Here is a 26,780-nt window from a genome sequence, read left to right on the forward strand (position 1 = left end):
AGGGAAGAAAAAGATCATAAGCCTAATTTTGCCTAACTTACCTATCTTGCTTGACTACCTAACTTGCCTAACTTTGAACAAGAAAATTGACTAGCCTACCATTATTCCAACATGTTTATTTCCTGCATTTTAACACTCTCCCTCAAGTTGGAGTGTGAATGTCGATGACACCCAACTTGCTAATTAAGACCTCAAATTGTGCCGAGTTTAGTGGTTTGGTGAACAAGTCTGCAGGTTGATTCGAGGTCCGTATGTAAGCTGTTTGCACCATTCCCATTTGAATCTTCTCACGTACTAAGTGACAGTCTATCTCTATATGCTTCGTTCGTTCATGAAACACTGGGTTCGAAGCAATGTGCATGGCAGCTTGATTATCACAAAACATTGTGACTGGTTGTGCATGATTTACTTGCAAGTCCTTCAAAATGTTTCTTAGCCATATAACTTCACAACAAGTAGTAGCCATAGAACGGTATTCTGCCTCTGCACTGGAACGAGATATTGTGTTTTGTTTCTTCGTTTTCCAAGATATCGATGCTTGTCCAAGGAAGATACAATAACCGGTTATTGACCTTCTAGTGTCTTTACACCGAGCCCAATCAGCATCACAAAAGGCTTGTAGTTGTAGTGAACATGTAGAAGGCAAAAGAATTCCCTGTCCAGGAGATTGTTTGATGTACTTGAGAACCTTATGCACCGCTTCAAGGTGTGGTTGTCGTGGCTTGTCCATGAATTGGCTCAACATATTAACCACATAAGTCAGGTCAGGTCGCGTGATGGTTAAGTAAATCAGCCTCCCTACGAGTCGCCTGTATAAAGAAGGATCATGTAGGAGCGTCCCATCAGTTTGTGTAAGGGACAGGTTTGGTTCCATTGGTAATCGTGAGGGCTTCGCACCAAGGAACCCAGCATCTTCTAGTATCTCCAACGCATATTTGCGTTGGCACAAGGCAATCCCTTGTTTAGATCTTGCAACTTCTATCCCTAAAAAGTATTTGAGTTTTCCCAAATCCTTTAGTTTAAAATGTTGGGAAAGGAAGAGTTTAGTCTCTTCAATTTCTCTCAAATTGTTACCTGCAAGTATCACGTCATCAACATACACAAGTAATGCCATGAAACTGCCTTGACGGTTTCGGACGAACAATGAGTAATCTGACCATGATTGATGAAAACCAGCAGTCTTGAGAGCACTAAACAGCTTGATAAACCATTGTCTCGAGGCCTGTTTTAAACCATAAATGGATTTGTGTAATTTGCATACTCGTGTCTCCCCCTTTCGTCCGAACCCAGGAGGCAGGGACATATAAACCTCCTCGTATAAGTCACCATGCAAGAATGCGTTGTTCACATCAAGTTGATGAAGATGCCAGCCTCGTATGGAGGCAATACTTAGGAGGACGCGGACGGTGGTGAGCTTGGCAACTGGAGCAAAAGTTTCCCGATAATCAAGCCCCTCAATTTGACTGTAGCCTTTAGCAACGAGACGAGCTTTGTAGCGTTCAACACTGCCGTCAGGTTTAAGCTTCACCTTATAGATCCATTTGCAACCGATGGGATGTTTGTGAGGTGGTAAGGGCACAAGAGTCCAAGTGCGATTGTCATGAAGGGCAACAATCTCTTTTTGCATGGCGTCACGCCATTTTGGATCCTGAACAGCCTGCGAAAAACTGGTGGGTTCTTTGATAATGGTGAGGGTTGTGAGAAAGGTTTTGTGAGTGAGGGATACATGGTCATAAGATAAATAATGAGATATGGGGTGAGATGTACCTGATGACTGGACCATGCTTGTGGAAGATGTGGGAGCAACACGGGAAGGGAGGGCCACCTCAACATGAAAGTCCTGCAAAAATGTGGAAGTTTTGGTTGGTCGAGTGCTACGACGGAGTGGAGGTGGTTGGTCTGGTGATGGAGTGGTTGGAGGTGGTGAAGAGGGTAGAGTATGTGTAGGGTATGTGGAGGTGGGTAAGAGTGGTGAAGGTGTTGATAAGGTATCTGGTGGTGGAGTTGTAGTAGGTAAAGGAGATGAGAGTGGTGTGATGTCGGTAAGTGTGGGAGAGGTGGTGTTTATGTCTTCGGGTGCAAGGCTTGAGTGCGACTCAATGGGAGAGGTCAAGTCAAACGTGATGGATGAGGGTGTAATGTTTGATGGAGACGGGGCAGCGGAAGTGGTATGATTTTGGAATGGAAAATGATTTTCAAAAAAAAACAACATCCCTAGAAACAAAAGTCTTATTGTGTTTTATATCAAACAATTTATAACCCTTTTGACCATAAGGATACCCAAGAAAAATGCATTGGATTGCACGGGGGTCGAATTTAGAGGGCCTTTGGGCGTGTGTAGAAGCAAAACATAAACTACCGAAAACCTTTAAATGGGAATAGTTAGGTGCTTTGTAAAACAGTTTTTCGTAAGGTGTTTTACCTTGGAGAAGTGGAGTGGGTGTTCTATTGATGAGGTAAGCTGAGGTTAAGATTGCATCCCCCCAAAAACGTTTTGGCAAACAAGCTTGAAAGAGCAAAGCCCGAGCAACATTGAGCAAATGTCGGTGTTTACGTTCGGCAACACCATTTTGTTGTGGTGTGTTGACACAACTAGATTGATGTATGATGCCTTTGAGAGCATAAAATTGCTCAAGCTTAAACTCAGGGCCATTGTCACTTCGTATGATTTGAACTCTGGTAATGAATTGAGTCTCAATCATTTGAATGAATCCGACTAAAATGTCTTTTGTGTCAGATTTATGTTTCATCAAATAAACCCAAGTGCTTCTAGTGTAGTCATCTACGATGGTAAGGAAATACTTGGCACCTGAAATAGAAGCAACTTGATAACCACCCCAAATATCAATATGCAATAATTCAAAACATGATTTGGTAGAAATAGAGCTCAAAGGAAAAGGTGATCTTGTTTGTTTGGCCAATGGGCAAATTAAACATTTTTCCAAATCACAAGCCTTATTGTTAAATAAAGGTAATAACGAAGTGGCTTTATGAGATGGGTGTCCTAGGCGTTGGTGCCAAAGCTTTGGTGAGACGGTTTGAATATTGTTGCATGTTCCTTTCTTTGATGGGTCGAGGTAGTAAAGTCCATCCCTTTCAGTTCCTGTCCCAATCATCTTCCCCGAGCGAAGGTCCTGAATGACACAAAATTGGGTGAAGAAAATGGTGACATATAAGGAATCATAGGCTAGTTTACTGATAGATATTAAATTCAACCTAAAGAACGACACACATAGGACATTTTCAAGGATAAGATTATGAGAGAAAACAACTTGTCCAATGTGAGTGACTTTGGCAACGGAACCATCTGGCAGTTCAACTGTATGATTTTCAACAGCTCGTGAGTGTGTAAGGAGACTAGGACTGCAAACTATGTGATCCGTGGCACCACTGTCCAGGATCCAAATACTTTTGGTTCCTTTACATGGAAAAGAGAAGGCTTTACCTGAAAGTTCTTCATGACTAGGAGGATTACTGACTTGATTGGCAAATGATGATTTGTTCTTGTTCAACATCTGAAGGATTTGCTTGCAGTCCTCCTGAGAGAACGGGAAATTAGGCACTGTCTCTTGCTTGTTACTTTGTGAAACTTGATTGCCCTTTGAAGAAAAGAGACGATTGGATTCGGTCTCTGTGGCTGCTTTCCGTTTTCGACAGAAATCGAAGGTGTGGCCTTTCCATCCGCAAAAAGTGCACTTGAGATGTGCACGACAATTTTTGGTGATGTGATTGGTTTTATTGCACTTTCCACATCGCATCTCCTTGTCTTCAGGTGTAGGTTCTCGCGACAGATTCTTCACTGCAAAGACAGCAGTTTCTAGTTGTGTGCTTTTTCCATTGGAAACCTCTGCCTGGCGTTCATGTCGAAGGACCAATGCATATGCCTTGTTCACCGTAGGCAGTGGTTCGAGAAGAAGAGTATTGTTTCGAACCGTAGCATACGATTCGTTCAGTCCCATAAGGAACTTCATGGTTTTCTGAGTTTCAACATATGAGTTCATCTCATTCTTTGTTCCACAACTGCATGCTGGAATGGAACACAAAGTATCACGTTCATCCCATAAACTTTTAAGTTTAGTGAAGTAAGAACTTACACTCATATTGCTTTGGACGCAATCATGAATCTCGTTCTCAACATGGAACAGCTGAACTATATTCACATGTGAGAACCTCTCCTGCAGATCGGTCCACATTTGTCGAGCATCCTTGTAGTTGATGACACTCCCTGAAATCTCCTTTGACATGGAGCCTAGTAGCCATGTCTTGACCAAGTTGTTGCAGCGATTCCATTGCTGTAGCTCCTCAAAATTATCCTCACTTGGTTTGTTGATCGTCCCATCAACAAAACCAAGTTTGTTCTTGACCGTTAAGGCCATACTCATGGATTGAACCCATGTGTTGTAGTTATCTTCCACCAATGGTTGTGGTACGAGGATTGCACCAGGTTGATCCGAGTGGTGGAGATAGAGCGGGTGGTTGGGACTTTCCCATTTTGAATGAGAGGCCATGCCTAGAATGGTTGACCTCGTGGCTGCTTTAGAGTTGTGTTTTGTGGTTTTTTTTTTTTTTTTTTTTTTTTTTTCAGATCACAGCTCTGATATCATATTGAATTTTGATGTATATTTGCTTGATATCAACAATTACAAGATGAAACATATATATAGGGAAGAAAAAGATCATAAGCCTAATTTTGCCTAACTTACCTATCTTGCTTGACTACCTAACTTGCCTAACTTTGAACAAGAAAATTGACTAGCCTACCATTATTCCAACATGTTTATTTCCTGCATTTTAACAGGACTAGACGTTCAATCTTCATTGGTGGTTCAGAGGCTTCTACTGCAACCCTATTACGACTGATTGCATTTACTCCTAGAATCTTCTTCAATCTTTGGCATTTTCATGTTCCTTACCATGGGTGGTGGGAGGAGACTTTAACAAGCTGCTGAGTGTTAGTGAGAATAAGGGTGGACCTACACGACCGATCAACCAAATCCTTGAGTTTAGGGAGACGGTTAGTGACTACAATCTTCTGGATCATGGGTTTACTGGTAACCAATTTACCTGGCTGACCACTCATTCGGGGGGAATTAAAGAATGATTGGACCTGGATTTGGCCACTCTTGATTGGAAATCCCTGTTCGCTAATGCTACGACATTCCACCTTGATCCTAGCAAATCGAATCACATTATAATTATTCTCTCCATGGATAGGTAGCCAGCGCATAGGAGAAATGTCGTTATGGTTTCAGATTCGAGGAGATTTGGGCTAGCCATAAGGATTATGAAGCTATTATTAGGGATGCCTAGGATTGTCTGGTGGTTGGAGTTCCAATATTCCAAGTACTCCAAAAAATTTAAGCTACTAGGGTTGCCCTCCTCAAATGGCAACATGTGGTTTTCAAGGGGTGTCAAGATGAGATTAATGTTGTCCGCTCGAAACTTGGCTTCATCTTAGCCCAACCGTTATCAGAAGCTACCATCGCTAAGAAGGCTCACTTGGATCATTTGGACGTCTTAGTAGGTTTGGAAGAAACTCATTGGGGTTAAAGGTCTTGTGTATTATGGCTACTATAAGGGGACATGAATACTTGAATTTTTCATCAGAGAGCTAAGAACAGAAAGTTCGACCAATAAGTGAAAGCACCCAAGGATGTAGCTCAGTTCCGACCCATAAGTTTTTGCAATGTTTAATTTAAGATTGCATCGAAGGTCATGGCTAATCGGCTTAAGTTCATCCTTACCCGTATCACTTCACTGGCCCAAAGTGCGTTTGTCCTGGGAATACTTATCTCGGATAATTTGTTGCTTGCCTCAATGATTTCTAACTTTCTTTCTAAGAAATGGCATGGAAAGAAAATGTTCTTATCCTTGAAGTTGGATATTAGTAAGGCCTACGACATAATTGAATGGCACTACCTCCGAAGCATCCCAACTAGACTAGGTTCTCGTTAAAATGGATTGATTTGATGATAGAGTTCGTTTCGTCGATTTGATGATAGAGTTCGTTCCCTTTCGTGGCCTCCATTAGGGGGATCTTATTTCCCTACTTATTTTGTTTATGTGCAGAAGGTTTGTTCGCCCTCATTGCTAAACGGGAAATGGAAAGTAAAATTTAGGGCGTCTCTATTTGTTTCGATGGCCCGATTGTGAACCATCTTTTATTTGCTGATGATAATCTGCTTTTCTATCGAGATAATGAGGCTGAATACGTTTAAATTGCTAAGATCCTTAATTCATATGAATGTGCTTCGGGCCAGAAAGTTAATCTCCTCAAAAGTGAGATTTGTTTTAGTCAAAACATCACGCGTCCGGTGCAATCTAAGTTGGCATACCTATTGGGTGTTCAAAGAGTGGACTGACATATCTGGGATGACCAGTAGATTTCATTACCGACTCGATTTCGGATTTTCTCACCCAAACCGGTGGACTGCTTTCTCCAGACGATTAACCAATTATTTGAACCCACTGCTAGAAAATGGAATTCTGAACTGTTGACTTCTCTTTTTTTCGAGACGGCAGTTAATTCTCTTTAGTCTATTCTCGTGAGCATAAGGTAGTTTGATGATTATCTAATTTGACACTACGAAACAAGACGAAGTTTACGATTAAGAGTGGCTACCACTTGGCTCGGGAGTGGATGCAACCGAGTTACTCTGGTGCTTCTTCTTCCTCTTATCCTAGTCTGCCCATTGGGTTCTGTCCAAGATTTGGCAGGCCAACGTTCCTCCAAAAGTTAGAGCATGTATATAGAAACTCTGTAACAACATTATCCTTACTAAATTGAATCTCGTCATGCGCCACATCATGACATATGCCGTGTGTGATGTGAAACCATCATGAGGAGTCAATTCTCCATTCATTAATGGAGTGCCCCTTTGCTAAATGCGCTTGGCTATCCTCCCACTTTGGGAGCTTGTTACATGGCTCTTCTCCTCCATCATTCCTTTTCTGGGTAATGGATATTGCAGAATTGATTAGACTGGCGATGTTTGAGTCTTTTATGATGATCTGCTGGGCTCTTTGGGGAGCAAGAAATGAGATGCTTAGGAATAGCAAGTGTGATCCTCCAGATGTCATTATAGCTCAGGCAATCCAGTGGTGGCACAACTTTATGTCAATTAATGAGGTGAAAATCTCTTCTTTTCCCTCTCGCCACTCTTTGGCAAAATGGTGTGTTCCCCTTCTGGATGCCTCAAGCTCAATATCGACGGCTCTTGAAATTGTGATAAGAACTTAGGGGGATTTGGGTTAATTGTAGGCGCTTATGGGGATTTTGTGGCCGCAAAGTGTTGGAAATTTTTTTTATGTCTTCTCACCTCTCCAGTCGGAAGCTATGGTTGTTAGAATTGGCTTGATTTGGGCGCATAAAAGAGGCTTTACTAATATTTTATCCGAATTTGATTCGCTTCAGATTGTCGATGCATTGCGAGACTCTTTGGTTAATTTGTCATTCGTCGGGCAATCAATCGAAGGCATCAAAATGCTTTCTCTGATAGTCACTGAAGCTTTTATTTCCCACATTCGTCGTCAAGCCGATGGGCCTGCTCATTGATTAGCTCGTCTCGGTCTTACTTTGGATCAGTGTTGTGAATGGGTAGGGTCTTCTCCTAGTATTATCGTAGATATTCTAGCTGAGGATTGTTCCTCATCCTTGTAATCTCTTCGATTCATTGTATGACTTTGTTTATGAATAAAATCTACTATCGTTTCCTTAAAAAATAAAATAAAACTAAGTTGGGCTATCCCTATATTACTAATTGATTTTAAAGTGGAACCTAAACTTCTCCATAGTATTAGAGCATATTGCCACACATATGAAGCTCAACAATCACACATGCTCCATATTACCTAATTTGTGTTGTCCACATGCTAGGCTTGAAAATTCGTCACACGTGAGGGGCGTATTGAGATTGAATCTCATATTGATGAGAGGAGAGACCTTGCATAGGCTTCTAAGTAAATTAGGCTACTCTTCAAATTGCCAATTAATTTTATAGTGAAACCTTAACTTCTTCAATCTACAAATAGCAATAAGATTATACACAAGACATGATCAACACAATATCACCGTTTAACTTTGTCAACTGGCTTAGACTACTGTCTCAGAACTTGTATACCAACTCTTTGTTATTTCTTCAAAAGCAATCAGTTATGAATATAAAAGAGAAGTCACACGAGTATAGAGACATGTGGTATACCACTTCATGTTCCGTGTACATTGAAAAATCTCTCATACTTGAGGGGAAAAAATTGCTATACGATTGTTTGACATGATGATGACATTCGCAAATTAGACAAGTCAAACGAGTTTTCTAATGTTAGTGCAATGTGTGAAAACCATTCCCTCGATTTGGGTCTATGTGCTGCCGCTTTCTATGGTGTTATTTACATAGTTGTTGGGTTCATCAGTGTCAAAAATTTGTCCTTGCTGGTTTTCCCGTGGTGAAGATGACATAAGAACTTATTTAGTTGGTTTGATGGGTTATTTGGGGATTGTTTGGATTTTGATATATTCTCTTTGGTTTTTGTGTGATTAGGATTGGTTTTGATTATGATTTGGAATTTGTGTGGTTATGTAATTTTATTTAGTGACCATTTGTGTTGTAATGGTGTCGGTGGTGCTCTTGCTGCTCAGCTTCATAGCAATGCATTTGGTCCATTCCTGGGGTGGCTATGGTAGTGTAGCTTTGTGATGTTGGTCGTCGTCTGCGCATGCCTCATTTTCTTCATATCTTCTTAACAATCGAAATTATTGGACTTTTATAATTTTACTTAAACATGTTCCTCTCAATGAAGTTCATGTTAGAAATAAGTACGAAAAACGGTTACTTATAACACCATCTGACTTTCATGTTACAAATACCGCATCAGATGCTAGGTGGTATTACGATTACACAATTTTTTTGTCTTGAATAATGAACAATGCATAATTAACGAGTAGTGCTATACTTATTATCTATTTGTACCATCATCTGTATTATCTTTCCAATAGAAGTAGAGTCCAACAACATATATGAGTTTTACCTTTATTAGTTTCATCTCTATTACGAAGATAGTACAAATGATTTGACGTTTTTGTTTGCTTTTTGTTACAAAGAAGGGTTTTGATGACACGGCCCAATCCTACCTCGAAAATCGGGCAAAATCTCGCCTATGTTTAGGAGTATCACGGTCTTCTAACCTGGAAGAATATGCACATTTATAACTTACAAGCTTCTCATAGACGTATATCATAATAGAAATTCAAAGCGTAAAAGGAAAGTAGTTGCCATCCTAAAATGGGAACTTCATTACAAAATATAGATAACGTAACTTCCCCACATTGTTGGAAACTGCCAGAGTTGCTAGAAATGCCTCGACATACACACGAACTACTAGGTCATGGGGGCGAAACACTCGAAAAATGCTAACTTAACCCCCATTTTGAAAAACATATAGCCTGCACTAGTTTATGCTAACATGATGCATCCCACGCACCTGTAAGCTGGGAAATCACTGATGCCATTCTTTCATCCTGCTATGCAAACGGACACTCTTTTTGAAAATGACAAGTTTGTCTACAAATGAAGCACTGAGTGGTGCCCTGCCTGCATTCTCCCTCATGAGGTCGGTTACAAGGCCGACAAAGAGGGTAGTCAACTCTACCGTAACTGTCTGATTGCACACTGCATGAGAAACAAGAACTCCCTGATGATCGCCCTCCTGATCGAGGGGTACCAGATTTAAAACCTCTGCTAGAGGAACCATAACTCTGACCACTTCTTTTGAATGACGGTTGCTATCTCGAGCCACCCACAGGAAACTGGCCCCTCGGTCACCTGGGCTCAAAACTTACTTCACTTGGTCCTTTGCTAAAAGATTGCTCAATGCTCAGGGCCACTTGGAACTCTTCCTGGTAAGTTTGGTAAACATATGAAGAGGTTATGCTCCTAATGTTCCTGTTGAGACCAATATGGAACTGGGCCAACATCTGTAAAAAGTGCAAAGAATATTTTGCAGAAGATTAATTTCTTCAATTGATACTAAGAGACTTTATACAAAGAGAGTACTTGCTGAAGAAGTAACCTATCCTACATTCTAGGGTTTACAGATAATCACAAATAAATTACAAACAATTTACAAGATAGTTTCCTAAAACTAAACCAAGATATCAGGAATGATATCATTGACTTCTCAACACTCCCCCTCAAGTTGGAGAGTGGATATTGAGAACTCCCAACTTGTGAATGATCTTTGAGAAAGTTTCCTTCCCTAATGGCTTCGTGAGTACATCTGCAAGTTGATTGGAAGAAGGAACAAATCTCGTAACAACTGAACCGTCTTGTATCTTGTCCCGGATGAAGTGACAGTCCATTTCTATGTGCCTAGTTCTCTCATGAAAAACTGGGTTAGCAGCAATGTGAAGAGCTGCTTTATTGTCACAATGGAGCAGAGCCGGTCTTTGATGCAGTATACCTAGATCTTTCAATAAATATCGTAGCCATGATAATTCACAACAAGTTCCAGCCATGGCTCGATACTCGGCCTCCGCTGATGATAAAGACACAGTCTTTTGTCTTTTTGACTTCCAAGAAATCAATGAAGAGCCCAAAAAAATACAATACCCCGTAGTTGATCTTCGTGTTGTTGGACAACCTGCTCAGTCCGAGTCACAATATGCATTTAAGGCCAAATTATTTTCAGAAGAGAAGAACAAACCTTGTCCAGGTGTATTTTTGATATATTTCAAAATCCGAAGGGCTACTTCCATGTGTGGTGTGCGAGGCTCATGCATAAACCTACTCAACACATGCATGGAATAGGTTATATCCGGCCTAGTGATTGTTAGGTATATCAGACGCCCCACCAATCTTCTATATTGTGCCGGGTCTTTGAGAATTGCACCATTGTCTGATAACTTAAGATTTTGTTCCATGGGAAATTCAACGGGGCGAGCTCCCAAAAGACCTCCATCTTTTAATATTTCTAAAGCATACTTTCATTGGGAAATAAAGACTCATTTCTTAGAACGTGATACTTCGATCCCAAGAAAGTACTTTAGATTGCCAAGATCTTTGATTTTAAAACGACCATTAAGGAACTGTTTTAGGGCATCGATAGCATTCGAATCATTCCCCGTAATCAAAATATCATCAACATAAATTAGGAGGGCTGTAAAAGACTTGCCTTGTTTCCGGGTAAATAACGAGTAGTCAGCCTTGGATTGTTCAAAACCAGCGGATTGAATAGAGTCAGAAAACTTTGCAAACCATTGACGGGAAGCTTGTTTCAACCCATATAAAGACTTGCTGAGGCGACAAACCAAGTTCTCCCCCTGTCGCCGAAAACCTGGAGGAGGAGTCATATAAATTTCTTCATGAAGGTCACCATGAAGAAAAGCGTTGTTAACGTCTAACTGATGAAGAGACCACTGTCGTGAAGCAGCAAGAGCCAATAAACACCGAACAGTGACCATCTTGGCAATAGGAGAAAACGTGTCATGGAAGTCAACACCTTCAAGCTGGGTATAGCCCTTGGCAACCAAACGTGCCTTATAGCGCTCAATGGAGCCATCAGAACGGTGCTTAATCTTGTAAACCCAACGGCAGCCAATGAGAGTTTTGCCACGGGGAAGGGAAGTAAGAGACCAAGTTTGGTTAGCTTCCAATGCCTCTAATTCAGAAGCCATGGTAGCTTGCCAATGAGGAAAACGAGCAGCTTCCTCGTAACTCCGGGGTTCAACCTGTTGAGTAATATGGGCAAGGAAAGATTGCTGTGCAGGTGAGAAACGATGGTAAGTAAGGTAATTAGCGAGTGGATACCGTGTACCTGGAGTGTGACCAGACGACGAAGACGATGGAGGATGTGGTTAGGTAAGCTTGAGAGTAGGACAATCATAATCACGTAACTTGGGTGGCGGAGAAGAATGACGGCTAGAGCGACAGAGCACCGGGGCAGGAGCAGGCGCTGACGTTGGGAGGTCAGGAACAGCAGATGCAGGAAGCGGTGCAGGAGGTGTGGGAGAGCCGGCATCAGCAGAAGGGGACGACTCAAGTGGAATCATAGGGTCGGGGGGAGGGGGGTGACACGAGATCAGGTAAGTGAGGTGAAATAAGTGGGACAGGTGAAGACACAGGTTGAGGGGAAGAAGAAGGCGAGGTTTGATAAGGAAAGATGTTTTCATGGAAGACAACATCACGACTAGTAAAGATTTGGTGAGTGGTGAGGTTATATAACTTGTAGGCTTTCTGACCAATAGGATATCCTATAAAAATGCATTTGTGGGCACGAGGAGAAAATTTGTGATTCACATTAACATCAGTGGCAAAAGCAAGGCAACCAAAGACTCTAAGGTGTGAAAAAGTAGGAGGTGTAGAATATAAACGTTCAAAAGGCGTTTTCTTGGAAAGAATAGGTGTGGGAAGACGGTTAATGAGATGAACGGCTGTGAGCACACATTCACCCCAAAAATGGAGGGGAAGATTAGCTTGAAAACGCAAGGCACGAGCGGTTTCAAGTATATGGCGATGCTTGCGTTCTACGACCCCATTTTGTTGAGGCGTATAAACGCAACATCCACAGTGACAAACAACTTTTTTGTCAGAGGATGATAGCAACGATATCCTTTCTGATTAGAGGCATACCCCACAAACACGCACCGTAAGGCTCGAGGTTCAAGCTTACTCCTCTGCAGTTTATGGAGATGAACGAAATCCACACAGCCAAACACGTGAGGTGGAAGATTTGGAACTGTAGGAGCATCAACATGTGAGGAAAGAGCTTGAAGAGGTGTTTGAAAATCAATTGATCGGGATGGAACGCGATTAATGAGATACGCAGCCGAGGTGAGAGCTTCTCCCCAATAGGATGACGGAAGACGCCCCTTGAGTAAGGAAGCACGAACAACCTCCAGAAGATGACGGTTCTTGCGCTCTGCAACCCATTTTGTTGTGGAGTGTATGGACATGTAGTTTGATGAATAATACCATGATGATCCAGAAAGGCACGAAGTTCAGAGTTCAAATACTCGCCATCATTATCACTCTTGAGACCCTATATTTGTGACTTATACTTTACTTGCACTATTTTGTGAAATTGTTGGAACAAGGAAGTAACTTCACCTTTTGACTTCATCAAACAAACCCAAGTCATATGTGTGCAATCATCAACAAAAGTAACGAACCAATAATCACCACCAAATGTAGCAGTTTTAGATGGTCCCCAAACATCAGAATGGATTATCATAAATGGAACAAAACTTTTTGTCAAACTAGATGGAAACGAAGTACGATGACTTTTAGCTAGTTCACAAACACCACATTTAAAGCTAGAAACGTCATTCTTAACAAATAGGCTAGGAAACAACCTTTGTAAATAACCGAAAGAAGCATGTCCAAGTCGACAATGCCACAACAAAACCTCCGAAGCTTTATTTGGCTTCCCTTGAAATCCTTTCATAGTAAGAGCTTGAGTCAACATCTGGTACTGTTCGATGTCAACTCCAAGTAGTAAGGCCTCTTTTTTCTGATACCATAACCACTCTTCTTGCGATTCCCAATATTCTTAAAAACACAAAAAGAAGGCCAAAAAATAACAAGACAATGTAGGGCGATGGTTATTTGAGCAACATATAATAAATTATAATCAAGACAAGGAACAACAAGCATGTTATCAAGATTAAGGGCATTTGAAAGGGAGACAGCACCTTCCCCAATAATGGGGACAGGATTACCATTGGCAACACTTACAACAGTTTTGGTGGATGGTTTTTGGGTTTGTACTTGTCTAGAATCACCAAGTCATATTTCAGTAGCACTGGAATCAATTATCCATGCATTATTCATAACAGATGCATAAACTTTTAAAGCTTTACCATCGTTGTTTGTATTGCAGAAGCTACCTTAGCTTTGGCAATCAATGCACACGACTCATTACAGCGGGGATGACGAGTCCAACGTGTCATTGCTCTGCATGAGTTGAGTGCAATGTCTGAGGTGATTGATAGGGCCAAGATTCCAAACCAAAGAGGTCAACAATGTGAAACCTTGGAAAACAAACAGTAGCACAAAAAAAAAAATAAATAAATAAATAGAAAACAATTTTTTTTTTTCCTTTTTTTTAATTTCTCTTTTGTTTTCTTTTTTTCTTTTTCTTTTTTTCCTTTTTCCTTTCCTTACGCTTGGGACTTCCTTCGAAGCACAACAAAGCAAGAAAATTGCAGATCACAACAAAAAAAGTTTTGCAAAACACGGGTTAGGCTGTAGATTGGTAAGATGGTTAGCAACCGTTTCGCGGGTCTCGTCTCTGGTGCAGACGGAATTGCAGACACAGGTGGTGGTTCTCAATCGGGATTTGCAGCGGTAATTTCTGGGTTTTGGACCTCGATTTGTGGCCACATGATGCAACAGCAGGTAATGGTGGGTGGCTACAACGATTGACTCGGTGAACTCGGCTTAGCAACGATGGCGTCGCTTGTTGGTCTGGGTGGATGCGGGAATCGGCTCAGTGAACTCGGGTCAGCAACGACGGCGTCGCTCGCTAGTTTGACGATGTGCTGGTGGTTCTCGGTTCTGCGCACGGTGCACGACTTATATATATATATATATATTTTTTTTTTTCTAACCTAGGCTCTGGTGCCAAGAAGAGAATGCTCTTTTGGAATAATTGTGTGTTCTATTCATCTCTCAAGGAGGGGTTTATAAGATGTTACAATCCTATCAATAAGGAAAGAAATAATTTACATAAAAAAAAACATATTAAACTAAGAATCCCAAAATTACAGGAATATACATAAAAAGTCAACACTCTCAAATTTAACTTCTTTATATTACTCCTCTCTGTTCGTTATCCATGGATTTATTGTTCAGAATTATAAAGATTAATGAGATAATCTTAATGAGTGATCTTGCCCCTTTGATTAGTTTCGTTTGACTAATCATTTGTATTATTCTAATAGATTTTATCTTATGAATGAAGTTTTAGGACATACTTCTAACAATTATAATTTTAAGTTGTGCCCTTGTTTGTTAGTTCGTCCACACGTAGATTTTGGTGGATTAACAATGACCATTTTAGTAATCCAAGACTCCACGCTGCATGTGTCTGGAGATAGTCGCCATGGATTTCTCTAAAATATGCCTTCTTTCTAATTTACTGCATATTTTCTTTGAAATTGTTTAGAATCTTCTAAATTCGTACGAAATTTTTTTATTATAATATTATTTTTGTCGGCGGGGACCTGGGGTGTGGGTGTGAGCGGGAGTTTGGGCTCCTCAATATACAAAGATGCAAAACAACCAATGAAATTGTAAATGTTAATGAAGCTTTTGCTGAATTGGAGTTGTGACTTTGGACTTGGACCTTAATTTGTGACAGCAACATCGTAGAAGAATAAATCAGAGTTTTTTTATTTTACTTTTTTCTACACGTCATTGGTGCACTAGGACTGAAACTGTGAAAGTGTCGACGAGAGATGCCGTTGAATATATGTTGATGACTGGAGAGGGAAACATGGGGAGAGAGAGAGAGAGAGAGAGAGAGAGACGGAGGGAGCAAGAGAGAAGAGAGAGAGCTTTGGCACGGAGAAAGGAGTCGATGCGCGAAGAGGAAAGAGCCTGAGCGTGTTTCTAAACTCCAAATTAGTACTGAGTTTTTAGAGTGTGTTAATTAGCCGGTAATTATTAATCTAATAAGGATATCAAACAACTGACTCCGTATTATTAGTCAAGTCTAATGCTTTATACGATGTGCCAAACAAGACCTAAAACATAAAAGATATGAATATAAACTTAAGAAAATCAATAAAAACACTCGAACAATCACCCATTTTAAACTGATATACAAGAGCACAAGAAGACGACCTTAATAAAAAAGAACACAAGAAGACGTCCCCACAGATGATCAACCGATCAACGTCTGTGTGTAAGGTGCACGTGTCTAACATAAAAGAGAGGGCGACACGGCCCCTGCTGTGGAGCCACGGAGATCCAACTTTTCACCCGCAGAACGATGCGACTTTATAACAAATCAATGCGCCAGCCTTCCTCTTTATGTTTTTGACAAAAGTCCACAATTTTTTTTTCATTTTTAGCACAACTCCTCTTAGACCATCTCCAATCAAATGATTCAGAGGATCAGAGGGTTAAAAATAATTCGAAAATCGTCTTCAACTAAGGGCTAAGCCAAAGAGATCGTGGACACTACGGAAAAAAAAAGGGTCAAACCAGCTGATTATCTTCAGCCAGCCAACCGGCTGGCTGGCTGGCTGGCCCACTTAATTTTTTTTTTTTTTTTTTTTCCTATTTGCCCAGCTCACTTTTTTTATTTATTTTTTATTTATTTATTTCTAATTTTTTCTTACACCATTTCTCACATATTTTTCACCATTCCATACTATTTTACCTCATTTTATTTCAATTCTTCACATTCCATACTATAACCCTTTGGTCCTCGATTGAAGACGATTTTTTTGTGACGGCTAAAACGAGCCCTATAACCCTTTGGCCTTCGGTTGGAGATGGTAAGAAATATGGCCATGCACTGTTCATTAAAATATTAATTTCTTGAATGGTCAAAGGGTTAAAACGAGTCATTTGGCCCCCCTTCGGTTGGAGATGGCCTTAGTAGTTTTAAAAAATGGCGTGCAGACAGTTAGTAATACGGTCTAATAATATTTCTTTTTATTTGTAAGTGAGTGATTTTATGTTCGATTTTCTAAAAAGACAAATTTGAACCACATTATTGTTAGTCTGTTGTGAGGCTTTAACTCACTTTTCCACTCTGTTAGTGTAGATAATATCGTTTGTTAAAAATAAAAAAATAAAAAAAAATGTGGCGTGTAAAAATTACTTCTGATATTTTTGACGAAATTCACGTGAAGAAGAGGAAACAGGACAAGTTTTGGAATAATTGAGGACAACCAATATCGCATATTGACCTAGCAAGATTGTACATGAATAGTTAAGAAGATAAATTCACACGGAGTATTGTTTGGGATTGGAGCTTAATGTTTGGAGTTGATAATCACGTTAGTATTTTCATGCACCAATAAAGCTAAACCTAGCTTATGATTCCAACTCCCTCTTCATTTTTACACACACACAATTAAACATAAATTCGAGAAACAATGTTTAATTTTCTTTCAACTTGCAAGGCATGCTAAAGATTTTTCATTTATTTCTTGCATTGGATCAGATTAAAGATGTAGAGTAGTGTATTTTGTGCCGAGTAGTATTAATTTGCGTACTTGTAAATCAAGTTCTTCGTTAACGGGACAGCAAACTAACCGATAACAAGGTTCAAGTTCAGCTTGAGTTCGCACATTAGCTTAGCCATTCGCAACGGGTGGCACATTAAAAAATAAGTATGCGGCCAATACGACACGAACGAGGAAAAACAATACCTATTGCAGTCTTGCACATGACATAAACAAGCAAAATACGTAGTCCAAGTAAAAGGTTCTTTATCTCCACCCCCATACCAACAAATGCTTCAAGCATGTAACATGACAAAATTGTTTGGTTTAAAGTTTGATCAGATTACAACTCATTGGATTTTGCAAGTTTCAAATTTCAGCTGCCTTCCTTGAACCAAAAAGAGGAAAGCAAAAAACAAAAAAGGAAGAAGTTCAATTAGATGATCTTTATCTTTACTTCTTTACAGTTGCATTTTCTTGATGATTTGGAACCTGCAAAACTGGAAAAACGTAAGTAAATCACGGATTCACGATCCATGAACAAACCAAATCAGCAGACGAAGAGTTCTTTCAGAGTGAATTCCTAAATTACAGTCACAGTTACATTCTTTTAAATATGTACAAGAAGCTAACAGGACCCAAATCTAAGTATGAAGTAGAGTTGTAACCGAAGTAGTACGAAATGGAGTAGTTTTCGTATTAACCAAAACTAAACATTTGACCTTTTGCAATGGCAACATGCTACTATATTAAATAATAAATTTGGCATACGAGTTTGCGCCAAAGGAAAACCCTATGTCAGTAAATGTGTAATTCAAACAGAACATAGAAGCAACAAAACATAAATGATCATAACTGAATTAACCTATTCTCACAAAATATTTATGAAACTTAAATACCAGTATATACATAAGCGAAAGCATTTTCTCGTCAAATAGTTCTAACTTGTTACTAGAATGTCAACCCGAATCAAATTTGAATTATGGTCTTAATTTATAGTAAAACAACACAATATCTGGCGAAAAAAATATTAGCTATGCTTATGTCGGATTCCAGCATAACATGTCAGACAATGTTTCAGGAAAAAAAAAAAATAGGGCAGATTATGATAGTACCTGGTTTTCCCTCCCGAAAAACAGCACTTGTGACAATAAAAGTCTGCATTCCTTGACAATGGCTATGATTCGGGTATGAAGCATTTGTAAGTTCAAGGAATAAGCAGCCTGTATTTGGAACTACATCAGGCAGGAGCTTTAAATATCAGCAGACAAGGTGAAAAATTCAAATCAAACAGTGATGTACCAGTTGACAGCCAGAGTGCTACTTTTGGAACATCTTGCTGTAGGCCTTCTTCTCTTTATCACGTCTATCAGCAATCTGCAAAAGAAATGTTTAAAACATAGTTGATTGTAAGTTGACTGTAACATCTATTGTCGCAGAATTTTTCAAGTCTGGTTTTATATACAAACCTTCTTCTTTGCAACAGCATACTCCTTTTTAATTCCAGCTGAACATCAAAAGTAAACCATAGCAAGTGTTAGCAAAAATGTAAACCTAATAAAAAAAACATTCTCTCACTTCGTCCTTTCAAGAAACTTCTTGCTACTTGTATTTAATACTGCTAAATGCTACATATTGAAAGTATACAAAAGGTTGGATCCACATTGTTCAATTCCATTACCAATCACTTTTATTTTATTGCTCTATAGAAAAAGAAAGCAAACATTTATCGTATACTGTGTTATTATCTATAGAGCACCCCAAGAAAACACTTTTTTTTTTCTTTTTTTTTTTTCCATTTTTGAATGACAGCTACAATGCTATGCTCCCTGAAATCAAGTAGTTTGATCTACTAATGCTTGGCTCATGAAACTCTATCGGGCTAAAGCTCCGGGCTTCACCCCATGTTTTGTTTAGCCAGTAGTTTATCGTAGATGTGAGGGTTCTTCCTATCGCGTAAAGTCAAACCAATAAAACTGGTATCAAGATACATCATCAGGCTTATGAGAAAGGACTGTCCATACCATCATTTGGCTCCAAATCCAATGCCTTTTTGAAGCTTTCAACTGCAGCATCAACATCGTTAAGCGCCATGTATGCCTGATATGCACAAGGAACAGTCATTCGGATTCAAGAAAGCATTGGAATTGATATCTCATAGTTAACTACCAACCACACTAGTAAAGGAAAAAAAATTAAAATTTTACTAGTAAATGACAACACAGGCCAGACCACACAGATAAGAAACGGGAAGTATAGAATTAAATGCACCAGGAAGTGAACTAATGCACTGCCATGAAGCTTAAATCGATCAGGGCCACACTGGCAAGCATGTATAAACTCAAGATACTAACCTGACCTTGTCGAAACAAAGCTTTAACATTATCTTCTCCATCCCGCATTGCAAAGTCAGTGTCTAACAGTGCTCCTTTCAGATCCCCCAACTTCAACTTACAAGCCTATAACAACATACCAAGCTTGGTTATTAGTTAAAAAAAGGCACTAGGAATACAATGAAATCGGGCAAGAATAAAGGTATTAGGTAGGGTTTTAGAAGGAAAAAAAAGAGCATGAGAACATCACCCCTGCACCCCACCCTCCAAACAAAAGACAACAGTTCATTTAGGAAGACTTTCAGCAGTACTTTAATTAAAAAATATTAGTTCAATGACTAAATTGGAAAGTTAAGTAATATGATAACTTGAACACAACGGAACTTTGTTGAGCCTTGATCACACAGAACAGTGCTACATATTACTGTAGTCCAGCCAACAGTTTTTTGATATTTAAACCTTTAAGAGACCCTTTTTTTGACAATCCAAATTCAGATAATATTGTTGTTCTGCCAGTATCAAGATAGCATACTACTACCTCCTTGCAATTTTAACTAATAAGCTCAAAATACAATACTTTAAAGCTAACACAAAAAGATAACTTGCCACTCAATACTACGGTCTGGTCGTATTCCTTTTCACTTGTAAGTGAGAGGTCTTAGGTTTGAATCTCGTGGAAGACGAATTTGATACCAATTTTGGTTGCTCATTGTGTGGCTTAGCCAAACTCCCCCCCCCCCCCCGTTGCACTAAAAAAAAAATAGATAACTTACAGAGCTGTTTGTGAAAATCTGTGACTTGGTCTTTCTCAAACTTGAACTCTTCTCTGCAGAATCACAGGGAAACGAAGTAAATCATGAGATGGACTGGAGGCCTTGGAATAGGTAGCAAACTTGTATTCCAATATGACTAAGGAAATAAATACATAACATAATTTGAGAAAAGCAAGTTCACCACCTTCATCAATTCCATCTTTCTCCCAGCATATATCCAGATAGCGTAAGGACTTGCGATATTTTTTAAGAGCCGTCTTATAGTCTTGTTTCTGTGAACAGTAAATAACACCTTTTTCAGTATAGATATTACTGTTTTTGTTAGAGGCTTGGTCAAAAGCATTCTAGAACAATGTTTCCTTAACAAATAGGTTTCCTGATATATAACTCAATATACCAAATTAGAAGATCAACGAAAGGCTGTAACTAAACATGACGCCTCATTACCTTGTAATATTCATTTCCGAAACCCTTAATTGAATCTACAGAAGTCATCCACCAAGAAAGATCTTCAGGAGTCTCATCAAGGTCAGCAGGCCAATCAGGATAAACATCACCATCCTTGAAAAGATTAGACATTCCATCATCTTCTCCCTCAGGGATTTCTCCACAATCGCCAACTATAACATCCATACTGGGGCAATCACCATCAGCTGTGGTTATGTGCTCAATTGAGCGGACAACTCCCATTCCTTTAATTACCTTCCCAAATACAACGTGTTTCCCATCCAAATGAGCTGTGCGAGTTGTCGTGATGAAAAACTGAGACCCATTGGTGTTCGGACCAGAATTAGCCATGGATAACATGCCTTTCCTTTCATGTTTCAATTCAAGATTTTCATCTTCGAATTTCATTCCGTAGATAGATTCTCCACCAGTACCATCTCCAGCGGAGATATCACCCCCTTGTATCATAAACCCTTTAATGACACGATGAAAACGAACTCCCTGGCATGACACGGAAACAGCATATGATCATAACATCAATACACTTATCCCAAGGGCAGCTTTAAGAAATGCTATACAAACTTTAAAAGCACATTGGGTACCAAAAATAAACAAGCTTGATTTGTAACCCGATTGTTCGGCCTTCTTAACAAACTTTCTCTTAGTTTAGACAGTCTGACAAGGGCAAAAACTCATCATTGTAGCAAACAATTAACCCTTTTTTATCAACACCTGCAATTCTTTGTTAAAATGTCCAAAAATTGCAAAACAATAGTAACTAAATGAGACTTTTCAAGAAAGTAAATGAGACCTATGGTAAATGAACTTCAGAATACTGAAACTGGTTGTACACAATCCCAATCACAAAAGCAAAAAGATTGCAGCTTTGCATGATATATATGCTTAATCAAAGATTAATCAGGTTATTAAAAAAAAAACCCAATAAAAAAAATTCAAAATCCAATAACTTCTGCATATCAATCAAGAACATCTCAGTATCTTGCATCACAAAAACAATAAATAAAAACAACCCAGATAAACAAACACATAGCAAAACACAAATACAGAAAGCAAACAAAAAGAGAGGACCTTGTAATGGAGAGGAACACCAGTGTTGGGGCCAATGCCCTTCTCACCAGTACAGAGAGCTCTGAAATTCTCAGCGGTTTTGGGTACCACATCGTCGAAAAGCTCGACCACTATTCTCCCATCGAGCTCTCCTCCGATGCTAATGTCGAGAAAGCATCTTGTCCTCCCCATCTCTCTCTTTCTCTCTCTCTCTCCGAGTTCTAGCTTTTCTTCTTCTGTCTCTCCCAGTTCTCTCTCAAACTCAAAGTGTATATAGTGGGAAACAGAGTTTAGTAAATCCCTATTTATTTCTGTCTCTCCTCCTGCCCGAGCCTACTTTTTCAATGCCGCTCTATTTTGATTGGTTTTTTCCTTTTCTTTTCTTATTTTTATTTGCCACTTGCTATAGGGCCCTTAAATTGTCATGTCATTATATGAGATGTTCTAATTTTTGGGGAAAAAAATAAGTTGTGATATTTAGGGTAAACAATAAGTTCTAAATTTTATGGACAAAGAAATAAGTTCTGGATTTATTGAGTTCGGGGTGCTCTATTGAGTTTCGATTTTGATATAAAAGCTTTCGCGTTTAGCTTAAGTGACGAGAGAGGTACGTAAGGAATTATATTTTATGGTAGGTCAAACGGTAGGTGCATTGCATTTATATGTTAATAATTTAAGAAAAATACACTTACGAATATAGAAAGTACATAACTCGTTTTGCAATCGAACTTAACACAAGGGTTGAAGCTTTCGCTAAAATTGGGTTATCCTAAATTTTGGGTGCTCGAGGAGAGCAATTAAAAGGAGTCTCTTGAGTTCTTTGGTCATCCATTATCTTGTACCATTATAATAATGGTTCAAAACGGAGTTGTAGCTGTCATAAATTTACAGCAATGATTATATTTCAATCGTAGTGTGTTGTACTACACATTCATATAATTTATCGCTTTCAGTTTTTCATTATAGTAATCTAGTATTATATCATGTTTAATAAATGAAAACTGTTATTGACACTCCAAAAATATTATTTGACATTCCTTACAAGTGTATGTTTATTTCTAAATATAAAAAATTTGAAGTACAAAATTAGAATTTTAGAATACCAATAACAATTCCCTTACAAATAAGGGTTTGCAAGTGTGTTGTATGTATATAATAATGTTAATAATTGCAGAACACTATACCTATGAATATGGAAAGTGGGTTGATGTAAGAAGGCTTGTTACAAGTTGATCACTTCATATTTATTCATACAGAATAAACAAGTCAACAAGCTAGAAAAAAAATATCTAAAAGTCATTGGTGAAGAAAAATGTTGCCAAAATGTTACGACATAACATATAATAAAAATAATATATTAATATATAGTGTGTGTGTGTTTTTTTTTTTTTTTTTTTTTTTTTTGAAAAAAAACAAATCACTAACCAAGTGTGGTAACTTAAAATAAACTAGCGATATGCATAATTACTTATACATCATTTGTTTTAAGTAAATTTGAATGTATTTAAAAAAATGCTAAGAAAAGTAGTATATAAATTTATGATTTATATTTATATATTTTAATAGCGATTTAGATTTATTTTGGGGCGTTTTTGTAACATCCCACATCGCCCAGGGGAGTGATCCTTAAATGTATATTCTCATCCCTACCTAGCATGAGGCATTTTGGGAGCTCACTGGCTTCGGGTTCCGTGGGAACTCCGAAGTTAAGCGAGTAGCGTGCGAGAGCATTCCTAGGATGGGTGACCCATCGGGAAGTTCTCGTGTGAGTTCCCAGAAACAAAACCGTGAGGGCGTGGTCGGGGCCCAAAGCGGACAATATCGTGCTACGGTGGTGGAGCGGGCCCGGGAAGTGATCCGCCTCGGGCCAGGATGTGACAATTTGGTATCAGAGCCTAACCCTGGTCGCGTGTGTGCCGACGAGGACGTCGGGCCCCTAAGGGGGGTGGATTGTAACATCCCACATCGCCTAGGGGAGTGATCCTTAAATGTATATTCCCACCCCTACCTAACATGAGGCCTTTTGGGAGCTCACTGGCTTTGGGTTCTGTGGGAACTCCGAAGTTAAGCGAGTAGCGCGCGAGAGCATTCCCAGGATGGGTGACCCATCGGGAAGTTCTCATGTGAGTTCCCAGAAACAAAACCGTGAGGGCGTGGTCGGGGCCCAAAGCGGACAATATCGTGCTACGGTGGTGGAGCGGGCCCGGGAAGTGATCCGCCTCGGGCCGGGATGTGGCAGTTTTGATATAGGTATTTGAATTTTGAATTTTTTGAATCAAACATGTGTAGCTTTTAAACTTTTAATCAAACAATTTTCTACTAATTTTTAATTTAAAAATTATTATTGTATAATATTCATTTTATGAATTAGTTCACAAATTAATATCACAAATCTCTTAAAACCACAACAAACATCCTATCTTATCTTATCACAATTCGTTTGAAAAGAAATTTTTTTTAACTCAAGTATTATTTCTTTTGTTTTAAATTCTAAAAAACATCAAATTTCCTATACAATTATGAGATATAACATGCATGTATATTAAATATAACATAGCAATCTTTTGGTACGTTATTTTATTTAATTCGGGTATATATTAGTACTTGGGTACGTTATAAAATATTACTTTTGGTATGTTATGCAATTTGGTATGTACTAAGTTATTAGTACGTTGTGTTATTGTTATTTTGGTAGGTACTAAATGTATTTGGGTACGTACCAAGTTATTTATACATTGTGTTATCCTTATTTTAATTATAAAAGAACTCTTATTTTTTTATAATATGTATAAACCGTTGAGTTGAAAATTAAAAAAGGATTTTTATCACAAATGGTACCTGAAATTGACTCTCACCATCAAGATGGTCCATGAAATTGAAAACCAATCAATATAGTCCCTGAAAATAGGCTTCGCAAATCAATGTCGTCATTTCGTCACAATTATGTTAAAAATTATGTTAAGTGCTGATATGATACATAAATGGGCTCCACAAAATTTATGGGTTTTTATCACAAATGGTCCCTGAAATTCACCCACACCATCAAGATGGTTCCTGAAATTGAAAATCGACCAATGAAGTCCCCGAACAATTATGTAAAAAAGTTATTATCTAATGTGAGTTTAATAATTTAATAATTAATTTAAAAAAAAAGTTGTCTAAATACCCTTTTGTACAATGGAGTTTTTTTTTTTAATTTTTTATGATAATAGGGTCTACTTTGAAGAGAGAGCCCTTTCAGAAATTCTCAAAGGCACAGGTCTTAACCAAGGCTTAAGAGGGGTTCGGAAATAGTTTTCAACCAATAATAGATGTGCTTCGATTAGAACCTCATTATTTCAAGGTAGACCTTGCCATTCTCTGGGTCAACATACCACCAAGGGAGTGCCCAACAAGCTCTCCGAGATTATGGTTGTGAGGATGTTGATCGTCTAAATGTTAACGGTGATGTCACATACGTTGTCACAAATCCAAGCCATCTCCAAAGGTGATCTTGATTCAAGTCCAATTCAATGAAGGGTGTCGAAGTATGTAAAGATGGGTGTATTGATTTCTAGAGAAGAGACAGCGAAGGTTATCATAAATAGAGGTAGAGGATTGTGGGCTGGGATCATAGGATCTACACTAAGAGGAGGGGGTGAGCTTAACCTCATAATGAGCTAGCAATAATGTGGTTCAAACTCACACTTCACGAGAATCAAACCTAAGACATCTCACTTAGAAGTGAAGAGAAATATCACTAGACCATAGTAGTGGCACATATAATTGAAGCCTTAAATTAAGAAAGGGATGAGATTCCATAAAAATAGCAATAAATTAATTAATACCTACAAGTGGACCTTTACCACAGTAGTGGAAAGGTGTTGAACCTTTGTATGACGGTGTGAGTTCAAACCCTGTCGATGACTAATCTAACAATTAATCTAACAAAATCTATCATTTGAAAAATAAAATAAAAATAAAATAAAGTTAAGAATATACTAATCTAACAAAATCTATTACTTTGACAAAAAAAATAAAAGTTAAGAATAAACTTGGAATATTGGGTTTTGATCAAAAGATGAGAGCACTTTAATCAAAGTTGGAAAGTAATAAATGTTTAATCTATAAATATATCTAACAGTCTTCCTATAATATGGTTAATTACACTTATAGCCAAATTTTTCTGCCCCCTCGCAATTAAATTATGGCTCCGTCACTGTAACCGTGCATGAACATGACAAGCACTGTGTGCACAGCTCCAAAATACACCCGTCATGAATTGGTTGGCTATGATTTTCTACGTTTGAAACACAAACTGAAACATAGTATGTTATTCGTTTAGGTCTAGACAATCGACTATTTATATGCATGTAGGTTGTGCGTTTACGTCCGTTGAAGGCTGCGTCGAAGGGGGTTTTGTCTTTGTGTCTCTTGTCTGTCTGAATATTACCAAAGTGGTGGAACCAACGATTTTGCCAATGCCAATAACAATCAACTAAACTAGTATTGTCTTCTTCTATAAAAAAAGTGGGTTCTAATGGAACCATTGGAACCCTAGAATTTTACATTCATTTTGTCTAACTTTTCATTACTTTATTGATAATTCTTTATGTTATCTCAACATGTAAGATCCTCCCCACTACAATATCCAAAGGAAAAATTAGGTTTTATTTATTGGTAATGACATTTCATTGATTGAAACTTTGTGTCTTTTAAAATTTTTATTCAAATCCTTTGAATTATTTTAACCACTGTTTTAAAAATATCTGTCTAGTGTTGTATTCCTTTGAAGTGCAAATATAAGGATAGTTTAATGACACAAGTAAGAGTGTTGAACTACAGAGACAAATTAGACCTCTACAATTACTAGTTTTATGTGAACCCTAACTAAACAAAGAACATGCAAATTGAATTTAGATTTTTGTTTTGAAAGCTAAATTAAATTAAAACTGCAAGCAAAGACAAAGATGAATGATAGATTGATTTAAAAACAATGGGAAT

The 26,780-nt window shown here is 38.5% G+C and overlaps 2 protein-coding genes across 6 annotated transcripts; both read right to left on the bottom strand.

Moving 5' to 3' along the window:
- Window positions 1-2,829: 2,829 nt before the first annotated feature.
- LOC137728105 (uncharacterized) lies at window positions 2,830-4,524 on the bottom strand. The gene is made up of 2 exons (XM_088694780.1): window positions 3,446-4,524; window positions 2,830-3,134 (listed from the first exon to the last, which is right to left on the bottom strand). The coding sequence occupies exons 1-2, from the start codon at window positions 4,506-4,508 to the stop codon at window positions 3,097-3,099; spliced, it is 1,101 nt and encodes a 366-aa protein (XP_088550906.1). The 5' UTR covers window positions 4,509-4,524; the 3' UTR covers window positions 2,830-3,096.
- Window positions 4,525-17,423: 12,899 nt separating this feature from the next.
- Window positions 17,424-22,175, bottom strand: SQN (peptidyl-prolyl cis-trans isomerase / cyclophilin-40 (CYP40) / rotamase). Of its 5 annotated transcripts, none has more exons than XM_068465334.2 (10): window positions 21,819-22,175; window positions 20,730-21,230; window positions 20,467-20,554; window positions 20,283-20,335; window positions 19,531-19,635; window positions 19,201-19,276; window positions 18,646-18,683; window positions 18,479-18,553; window positions 18,292-18,399; window positions 17,424-17,668 (listed from the first exon to the last, which is right to left on the bottom strand). In XM_068465334.2, exons 1-8 carry the CDS (start codon window positions 21,987-21,989, stop codon window positions 18,497-18,499), a joined length of 1,089 nt encoding a protein of 362 aa, XP_068321435.2. In that variant the 5' UTR covers window positions 21,990-22,175; the 3' UTR covers window positions 17,424-17,668; window positions 18,292-18,399; window positions 18,479-18,496. The 5 variants fall into 5 exon arrangements, with proteins under 5 accessions (XP_068321435.2, XP_088550909.1, XP_068321434.2 ...); XM_088694783.1 differs by having other exon boundaries at window positions 19,536-19,635; window positions 21,819-22,082; XM_068465333.2 differs by having other exon boundaries at window positions 17,424-17,676; window positions 21,819-22,082.
- Between the last annotated feature and the right edge of the window lie 4,605 nt (window positions 22,176-26,780).

This window comes from Pyrus communis, chromosome 5, assembly GCF_041283825.1.
Source record: "Pyrus communis isolate YQ-2024b chromosome 5, ASM4128382v1, whole genome shotgun sequence".
In the NCBI taxonomy this organism is placed as follows: domain Eukaryota; kingdom Viridiplantae; phylum Streptophyta; class Magnoliopsida; order Rosales; family Rosaceae; genus Pyrus; species Pyrus communis.